General features: G+C 64.3%; 1 protein-coding gene across 2 annotated transcripts; it reads left to right on the top strand.

The window, feature by feature from the left end:
* The first annotated feature begins 3,549 nt into the window (after window positions 1–3,549).
* On the top strand, window positions 3,550–8,776 carry TOR4A (torsin family 4 member A). Of its 2 annotated transcripts, none has more exons than XM_034929638.3 (2): window positions 3,550–4,048; window positions 4,785–8,776. In XM_034929638.3, the coding sequence occupies exon 2, from the start codon at window positions 4,822–4,824 to the stop codon at window positions 6,091–6,093; it is 1,272 nt and encodes a 423-aa protein (XP_034785529.1). In that variant the 5' UTR covers window positions 3,550–4,048; window positions 4,785–4,821; the 3' UTR covers window positions 6,094–8,776. The 2 variants fall into 2 exon arrangements, with proteins under 2 accessions (XP_034785529.1, XP_034785530.1); XM_034929639.2 differs by lacking the exon at window positions 3,550–4,048 and adding an exon at window positions 4,655–4,696.
* Window positions 8,777–9,219: the final 443 nt, after the last annotated feature.

Here is a 9,219-nt window from a genome sequence, read left to right as displayed (position 1 = left end):
TCGCCCTTGGGGCTTTGGTGCCCCTAAGACGCAGATCAGCTGCTTTGTTTTTGTCCTGCGATTCCAGGGGGCACCTCTCACCTCCTGGTGCACACCAGGGACAGGAGCCCTGGAGGCCCAGGTCACAGGCACAGAGCCAGGGCCATTTCCAGCAGATGAGACCTCAAAGCCGGGCAGCAGTTCATAGCATGCCGGGGCGATGGCCCGGCTGCCAGGTGTCACTGTCCTCGGCTGGCAGCATGCAGGGGCGATAGCCTGGCTGCCAGGTGTCACCGTGTCCTCAGAGACGCCTGTTGGGGAGCTCGCCTCCCTGGAGTGTGAGGCCACAGCTGAGCAGGTTGGGACCTGTTGGGTGAGACAAGCCCATGGTGCTGGGATCTCGTGGGTATGGGAGTCTCCGAGCTGGTATCCTCTGGGGCAGAGCCAGGGACGCCTGGGACTCTGTTGCACCTGTGCATGGGGCTTGTGGTCTACACTGCGAGATCTGTGCCTCAGTTTATTGTGGTCTACACTGCCGGATCCATGCCTCAGTTTATCCAGTCATGTCTTTCCAAGAGCCCCAGGGCAGGCGGAGAAGTCCCAGCCTGAGGGCTTTGGTGGGAGCTGGGGACCCAGGTGAGGCTGGGTGTCTGGGGCTGGCCTGGCTGGTGGGTGGAGGGCGCAGGTTCTGGGTAGGTGTGAGCAGCAGAGGAATCTTGGAGGGTCCAGGGCTCTGAACCTGCCCAGGTGGGCTGTGACGGGAAGATGAAGGGCTTGTCTGACAGGCACATGCAATGGGTTTGGGGGTGTGGAGCTCAGAAGAGATTGGGGCCAGGTTGTGGATCTGGATGCTGTCACAGGGAGTGGTGTTTGAGCTACTGACTGGGCCAGATCAGCCCAGGTGAGGGAGAGCAGCCGTGTGCTCTGGGCGGGCCTTCCTGGCCAGCTGGGGTTGGGGGGGGGCAGCTGGCAGCAGATTGGGTGCCCCACAGCCCAGGGAGGAGGGGCTGAGGAACAGTGCTTTGGAGGGAGAGCTGAGGAAGCAGGAGAGGCCTGGAGACCCAGCTGAGAGGCACTAAGGAGTGGGATGAAGGTCAGGTCCGGCCAGGAGTGCGTGCTTTTTTTGCTTTTTTTTTTTTGAGATGGAGTCTCGCTCTGTCGCCCGGTCTGGAGTGCAGTGGCGCAATCTTGGCTCACTGCAAGCTCTGCCTCCCGGGTTCACACCATTCTCCTGCCTCAGCGCCCCCCCCACCCCAGCATCTGGGACTACAGGCACATGCCGCCACACCCGGCTAGTTTTTGTATTTTTAGTAGAGACGGGGTTTCACTGTGTTAGCCAGGATGGTCTCGATCTTCTGACCTTGTGATCCACCTGCTTCGGCCTCCCAAAGTGCTGGGATTACAGGCGTGAGCCACCGCGCCCGGCCTGGTTTTTTTTCAAAGATAGAAGACATAGATGTTTCTGGGCTGATGGGAATGACCCAGTAGGGTGAGGAGTGGAGATGGTCCAGGGGCTGGGCTGTCACTGAATGAGCAGGTGGCCGGGGTCTCAGCACAGTAGGGGTGTCCTCAGAGGAGGGCTGATGGGCGCAGATGCTGGGGTGATGGCTGAGGAGACACTGGGAGTCCACTGCTGCTGCCTCCCATTTTCTCAGGTCTTGGGCTAGGAGGCAGGATAGGGGGAAGTGGCAGGGGAGAGGACGAGTAGAGGACTTGACTGTAGGAGGAATGGTCAGTGAGTGGACCCGGGTGCCTGGTTTGGTCACTGGGCAGCGGGCGCGTCCTGTCCAGGGCGCCTGCAGGGGGTGCCAGGCCTACGGGTGGGGGGTGAAGGACAGAGAGTGAGGAGCCCGTGGGTGAGGGACTGGTGAGGTGGAGGGTGTGAATTGCAAGGACTGGGATGGGACCGTGCGTGGACGGCTGAGCCTCGGGGGCGCATGGTTACTGTAGCGAAAGCCTTTAGGGGCAGAAAGAGCAGAGCTGCCTGAGTGACCGGGTGTGAACGCTGCTGGGAAGTTAGGGAGAAGGACTTGGTGGGGGAGGACCGAGGGCCCGGGCACGGGAGGCATCGTCTGGTGAAGTGAGACCTATGGGGAATTTGGGAGGAGGAGTGGGGAGGCTGCCCACGGTTTGGGAAAAACAACCTTGCTGGCAAGGGCTGGGGGAAGCAGTGAGGGTGAAGTCCTTTCAGAGGCTGAGAACATGTACTGTGTTGGTGGGTGATGGACATGAATTCTGGGCGCAGCGGCAGGGCTGGGTTGGGTAGGGAGGCGGGAGGGGAGGCCTCCTGGAATGGGAATGGGTGTGATTGGGGGTGGCCCTGGGTATCACAGGAGATGGTGATGGCCCTGGGAGCTGGGGTTCTGGGGCTCCCTTCACCCCGGTAGATGGGAGAAAGTGCAGGGGGTGAGGCCTTGGCCCAGGCCTCAGATTCACCTTTGACCCATAGGGCCAGGTCTTGGGGCACCCCTTGAGCGAGTCCCTTTCCTGCAGAGGGCTCTGGCCTGAGGATTTGCTGGGCCAGCCTCTGGCAGAAGCAGCTCCAGCCCTGGGTGCACTTGGAGGCAGGGCAGAGGCTGTGCTGCAGGTTTTCCAGGGCTCGGTCAGCCTGCATCTGCCCGAGGGCCTCCCCTCCAGGGTCCTCTCTGTGTCAGAAGAAGCACCGAGACTCAAAGCCTGAGGCCTCCAAAGGACCCCAACCTCCGTGCTGGGGCCACGGGGCCTGGACAGCCAACCTCCTTCCGCTCTGGTCCCACAGAGGCCGGGGAGTAGGCCCAAAGAGCACCGGCATTCCACCTGGTGTGTGCGGCCCCCGCGGCCTCGACAATTGGGGATCCGGGTCCCCGAGCACCCCCTGCACAGGGGAGGGGAGCCCTAGGCCTGGCTCCTGGAGGGGAGCGTGATAGTCCGGTAGACCCCATACCCTGGAGAGAATGGAAACCCCCAACCCACGACCGGTTTCCCCGATGGAGCCCGTCTGGTTGGGTGCAGTGTGTGAGGAATATACAGCTGGAACCATCAGGCCCGGGCTGGCTGTTGGGAGGAGTGGGGCGTCCCTGGGACTGCGGGGTCCTGAGCTGAATGCCAGCAGCACTGGTGTGGCTGGAGCGGCCACCTTGCCCCTCCTTGGAAAGCGGCTTCCAGGCTGGGCCAGGGTAGGAGGAGTCCAGGGTCCTTTAGGCAGGCTGGCAGGGGGAAGGGCCCAGAGCTCCAGCTCCTGGCTCCCGGCCCAAGTTGTTTCTAAATTTGTTCCCCAACCCCCACAGGGACCCTGAGCCGCACGTGGTTTTTTTCCGTGATAGAACTTCCGTCTGTGTGCTGGCCTGTCCTGGGCAGGGGGCTCCAGGCTGGGGACGGAGGAAGGGGGAAAGGAAAGACAATGAGCCCACTTTGGGGGGCCCCCGATTGGGGTCAGGAGGGGAATGAAAAAACGGGGAGAGGAGTAATAAGAGAGGGATTGGGGGTATGCAGCTGGGCAAAGGACCCTGCCCGCCCCCTCTGCTGCTGCCTTGCTCCCCCCGTGCTTACACAGGGCCTGGAGCCCCCTCCCCCCAGCTGTAAGCCCTGTGTGTGGGGTGACAGGTGGAAGGGATAACCTGGGGGAGGTGGGGGCCCTGGAGGACAGGCTGAGGTGCAGGAGCCCAGGGTGGGGGCACGGCATGCAGCAGGGGCCCTCGGCCTCACCAGGTGTCCTGAGCCTGACCAAGCCAGGAGGGCTCTGAGCGCTAGAGAACTGAAGCGGGAATGTGACCTCCGGCCAGGGGATCTGGGCAAGCCGGCCAGGCCTCCCCCCTTTGGCGCCTCCGTCCAGCCCAAGTCCCGCCTGGGCCGCACCCCCTGACTCACTTCCTTTGCATAGAAGCGGAAACCTCCCCAGAGCTTCCTCTGCTCCGGCCGGCCGCTCCCTGGGGACCCACAGGTGTCGCTGCCCCTCCAGGCCGAAGCTGGCCCAGGAGGCCCCTGGCCCACCCCCTTGCCCTGGGAGGCGCATTTCCTGCTTGGAGTCTCAGGCCCCAGCGTCTGGCACAGGCAGGGGCCTGCGGAGCTGAGGGCAGTGGACCAGCTGCAGGTAGGGGGTGGGTTGGGGCCCAGGGCCCAGTTCCTGCCAGTCAGTGGCTCTCTTGCTCCGACCGGCCTCTTCTTTCTGTCCATCTTTTCGTTTCACCTCCACTAGTCTCCGGGGGGCTCCCTGCACTGCTCAGCTCGTTCACTGGAGGGGTGTTGGGAGGACCCCAGTTTTGGAGTCGGGGCTGGGAGGCCTGGGTTGAGCCTGGGGACGGGGACCGGGCCTATTCTCAAAATCATAAGTTCCAGCCAGACCCCCGCCAAGTGTTCTGGAGCGTGTGGGGGCGTCTCTGAACTCCTGGGCGCTCAGGCCTCTGCTTCCCGCGGCCCCTCCTTGGGAGACGGCCCAGTCCAGTGGGAGCCGCGGGCGGGGGCAGGGTCCGGGGGTGACTGTTCACCCCAGTGGGCGCCTGGGCGGCCACTGACTCCTTCGACGACTCCTCCAGGAAGCCGGGGCGGCCACCAGATAAGCCTCTACCCCGCCACTTCCTCAAGGCCCGCGGCCGTTTATGGGAAGACCCGAGAGATTTGCATCGGGGCCCTGCGGAGGGGCGGAGGGGCGGAGGGGTCGCTTGCCGGTCTGAGGGGCGAGGCCGCGACCAGGCCCTGGCCCTGGGGCAGCCCGGGCCGCACCCCACGGGACTCCCAGGGGGTAAGATCACTCCGGGGACCGGTTCCGGGGGCCCGCGGGAAAGGGCAGTGGCGGGAGTCCAGAGACCCTCCCCGTCTTCCCGTTGCAGGGAGGGCGACCTGTATGCGGAGCGCCGTTCCTGCGACATGGACCGCGGCCAGCCCAGCCTGGAGCCTGCTGCCGCGGCCCCCCGAGCCTCGGGCCGGTGCGTGATCGCGCCCGTGCGCGCTGTGCTCCGCCTGCGCCGCCGGGTGTGTGTCCTACGCAAACGGCGCCTCCTGCAGCCGGGTGGGGGGCCCGACGTCGGGACCGGGGCGCCCAGGCCGGGCTGCAGCCCCCGGGCACCGCGCGCGGACCTGGACCAGCCAAAGTTCTTCACCTTCGACAGCCCCGCGGAGCTACCCTCCAGGACGCCACGCAAGAAGCGCCGGCGCAGTCGCCTGGTGCTTTACCCGGAGACCTCGCGCAAGTATCGGCCGCGCGTGGAGCACAGGAGCCGCGCGCAGCGCTGCCTTCTGCTGCTAGTCGCCATCGTGGGCTTCCAAGTTCTCAACGCTATCGAGAACCTGGACGATAACGCGCAGCGCTATGACCTCGACGGGCTGGAGAAAGCGCTGCAGCGCGCGGTGTTCGGCCAGCCTGCTGCCGTATCGCGCATCGTGGCGCTGATGCGGGACTACCTGGCCACGCATGTGCACAGTCGTCCGCTCCTCCTGGCGCTGCACGGGCCCAGTGGCGTGGGCAAGAGCCACGTGGGCCGCCTGCTGGCGCGCCACTTCCGCTCGGTGCTGGAGGACAGCGCGCTCGTGCTGCAATACCATGCGCGGCACCACTGCCCCGAGGCGCGCGCCGCACAGGACTGCCGCGAGGAGCTGGCGCGGCGCGTGGCCGACGTGGTGGCGCAGGCCGAAGCGGAGGAGAAGACCCCACTCTTGGTGCTGGACGACGTGGAGCTCATGCCGCGGCCGCTGCTGGACGAGCTGCACGGCTTCCTGCAGCCGCAGCGCTCCCACCACTTCCACAACGCCATCTACGTGCTCCTCAGTGGCGCGGGTGGCGCCGAGGTCACGCGCTTCGTGCTGCAGAACGCGTCCCGCGCGCTGCCCCTGCGCCCCGACGGCTCCCGCAGTGCCGAGGCCGCAGCGGCGCAGGCGGAAGAAGACCTGCGCGCCAGCCTGCTGGCTGTGCTGTCCCGGGAGCATCCGCTGTGGCAGGCCGCGGCCATCGTGCCGTTTCTGCTGCTGGAGAAGCGGGATGTGGTCAGCTGCTTCCGGGACGAGATGGCGGGTGAGGGCTTCTTTCCTGACCGGGCCCGCGCGGAGAACCTGGCCGCGCAGCTCAGCTTCTACCGCGTGGCTGGCCGCGAGTTTGCCGTCACCGGCTGCAAGCAGGTGGTGGCCACGGTGAACCTCCTGTAGTGGAGGCGCAGGACGGGACGTTTGGGTTGATGGCGGCAGTAGGAGGGCGACCAGGGACCTTGTGGGCTGGTGCAGGCCCCTGAGGTTTCTAGTGAATTTGTGGCTGCCCGGCTGGTGGGTGCGGATCAGCTTGGAGCTCTGCTTCCAGGTCCACACCCGCCTCAGAGTCCGGAGTCTGTCCCTGGGGGCGGCAGGACAGCAGCCACCTCCCTCCCAAACTCGCCCATTGCCCTGCTGGGCGTCCCAGGCATGGTCTGGTGCGTTCTCCCTGTGGCCCCAAGAGGTGGGTTCCCATGGTACAAGGATGATCTCAGGGCCAACAATTCCCGGGGTCACACAGCTGGGACGTGACCCCGCCTCTTGGGGGTGGTCGCGTGTTGCTCAGTGCTGAAGTGGGGTTCTCATTCTGGCCCCCCTGGAGATGACCCCGGAGGAGGCCACAGCCAACCATGACAGTGCTGGGGCTCTGGCTGTCTTCTCCACCCACCCCACCCCTCACTCAGGTCGTGTTTTCAGGAGCTCAAGGCTGGTGTGTCTTGACAGTAAGGGGAGGGGAGCGGAGGCGGAGGCGCCTCAGGCAGCCTCTCCCCCTCCTTCCTGGACCCCCCAACCCCGTGCCGGCCAGCCCTGGCTTGGGCTTACTGGGTGACCGAGAGCCCGCGGGGCAAGCGGGAGGTGCCTAGGCCTCTCCCCATCCCCCTCTTCTCCGCACGTGGGACCCTTAGCCCATGGCCAGTCCCCTGGTCACCACGATTGCGCGACCTCCCTTTCCCTGGGGCCTTTTGTGCCCCGAGTTCCGCCCACCCGCACCCTCTGCGCAGAGCGCCCGCCCCACGCCAGTCGACCCCACACCCCGCACTCCCCACGCGCCGCCTCCCGGAAGCCCTCCTGGACGCCTCCCGTGGATGGGCCCACCGCGCCCACGGGGGCTTTAGGGGAAGATGCTTTGGGCGTTTTTTGCGCCATGTCTCCTCGGGAGCGGCGGTTGCCTCGGGACGGTTCTCGCCTCCTCCCACAGCCCCGGTGTCTGGGACGCACCCGGCAGCCCCGCTGCTGCCGCCTTGTGGCGCGCCCGGCCCAGCCGGTGGCTTCTGTGGTCGCCGGGGGCTGAGCGCGCGGCTGGGCCCTGAGTCCCCCAGGCCGCCCCGAGCCTCTGTCCCCGTCGCCGGCCCCGCTGCAGTCCCAACCCGGGCCTGCCCGGGAGGAGCGCAGGGGCGGCGATGACCAGTCCCGAAGGGGGCTCAGAGGGCAGCGAGGAGGTTTCACGCCGGTGCGGGGCGCAGTCGAGGTGGGGGCACCGCGAAGGTGGAGGCGGGGCCGCGCCAGAAGCCCCAAGTCGAGCGCACACGGCGGGCGCCCCTGGCAAGTGGGAATCCTCCGGCCTCGAGGCCTGAACTCAGCCCGGAGACCGCGCCCGCCAGCGCCGGTGTCCCCGGAGGGGCCCCGCTAGCTCCCTGAGCAGAGGTCCTGCGGCTTCCCGGAGGGTGTCCTGTTCTCTCCCACGCCTCGCATCCATTCTCGCCCTGGTGGTTGGTGTCTGTGGTCGGGGGCGAGGGCCGTCTAGTGGAGACGGGGATTCAGGCCGCTTGAAAGTCTGGGATCTCTGGGCGGATAGCAGCGGCTCCCCGGAGCTCGAGCTCGGCGCGCAGGTCCTGGGCCCAGGGTGGGAGCGCTAGCGAGAGGGCTGCCCCGTCCTGCCCAGAGGGTCCTGAGGACTCCCGCTGCTCCTGGAGTCTCGGGGAGGGGTCCGGCTCCACGGGGTGGGGGTGGGGGCTACCAGGAAACCTTTGCCTCCTGGGGCTGTGCAGGACCGGCTAGCCAGCGCTGGGAACCAGGGCTGAGTTCAGCCCAGCTCTGTCCACCCCAACCCCAGGGCTAGGGGAAGGAGCTGGGAGAAGGAGCCCCACCTCTCCCAGGCGAGTATCTGTCCCAGGAGCCCACACAGAGGGACACCCAGCTCTGGTCTGGCCTTTGTGTTGGCTTCAAGGTGGTAACAGAGAGAGCTGCAGAGTGGGGGTGTGTTTGCCAGTCCCTGCATGGGTGAATGTTGGGGTGCCCACTGCTCCCCAGGCAGGACCCCCAGGACTGTCAGCTCCCCTTCCCGCAGAGCACCAACCTGGAGGTGTCACCTGCCGGCAAGCGTGGGCCATTCATCCACCTGTCAGTCAACAACACCCGCTGAGCATCGGCTTGTATCAAAAGGTCCAGATCTAAGGGGAAATTTTATCTCTTTCTTTCTTTCTTTTTTTTTTGACACAGAGTTTTGCTCTTGTTGCCCAGGCTGGAGTGCAATGACACGATCTCGGCTCACTGCAACCTCTGCCTCCTGGGTTCAAGCGATTCTCCTGCCTCAGCCTCCCGAGTAGCTGGGATTACAGGCGCCCGCCACCACGCCCGGCTAATTTTTTTGTATTGTTGGTAGAGACGGTGATTCACTATGTTGGCCAGGCTTGTCACGAACTCCTGACCTCGTGATCCGCCCACCTCGGCCTCCCAAAGTGCTGGGATTACAGGTGTGAGCCACCGCGCCCGGCCTCTTTTTATTTATTCCTAAAATATTACCTTGAGGCCAAATTCTGTGCTTAAGAAGAATGTGCACCAAGTGCTGGGGTGGGGGCTGGTTATAAATGAGGCCACAAATCATGCTTGTTAATAAATTGTGTGGTTCAAATCTGATGACCTACTGTTTGGTTTGTTTCTTGTCTGTCTGGTCTGTTAATAATTGAGGAGGATGCTGAAATCTTTCCCTAATTGTAGATTTATGGTAGATTTATCCATTTCTCTCTAAGCTTCTATTTAATAGGACATGCTGATCGAGAGTTTTGTTTTTTGTTTTGTTTTGAGAAACTTCTGAATGGGGAAGTGGTGTGGACCTGGAGGCTGATGGAAGGATTGGGGCTCACACGCAGTCTGCAGCTCAAACATCCGGGCTTTCCAGGAAATCCATAAATAACTAAAAAAGTATTTTCTTTAATTGCCCTGGACAGGTGCTGAGGGCAGATGACCCAGGCTGGACATGTGGGAAGTTGCCAGCTAACCAGATGATCCCAAATGTCATAGCTGCTCTCCCTCATACGTGCAGAAACCGTTTCTGTGCAGTCGTCTCTTGAGTTATTCTTTGACATC

Source organism: Pan paniscus, chromosome 11 (assembly GCF_029289425.2).
Source record: "Pan paniscus chromosome 11, NHGRI_mPanPan1-v2.0_pri, whole genome shotgun sequence".
Taxonomy (NCBI): Eukaryota; Metazoa; Chordata; class Mammalia; order Primates; family Hominidae; genus Pan; species Pan paniscus.
This window is presented reverse-complemented; position numbering and strand designations above follow the sequence as displayed.

Bases quoted from the DNA above. Each gene is read 5' to 3' on its own strand.
- TOR4A (XM_034929638.3), top strand. From the start codon at position 4,822: ATGGACCGCGGCCAGCCCAGCCTGGAGCCTGCTGCCGCGGCCCCCCGA.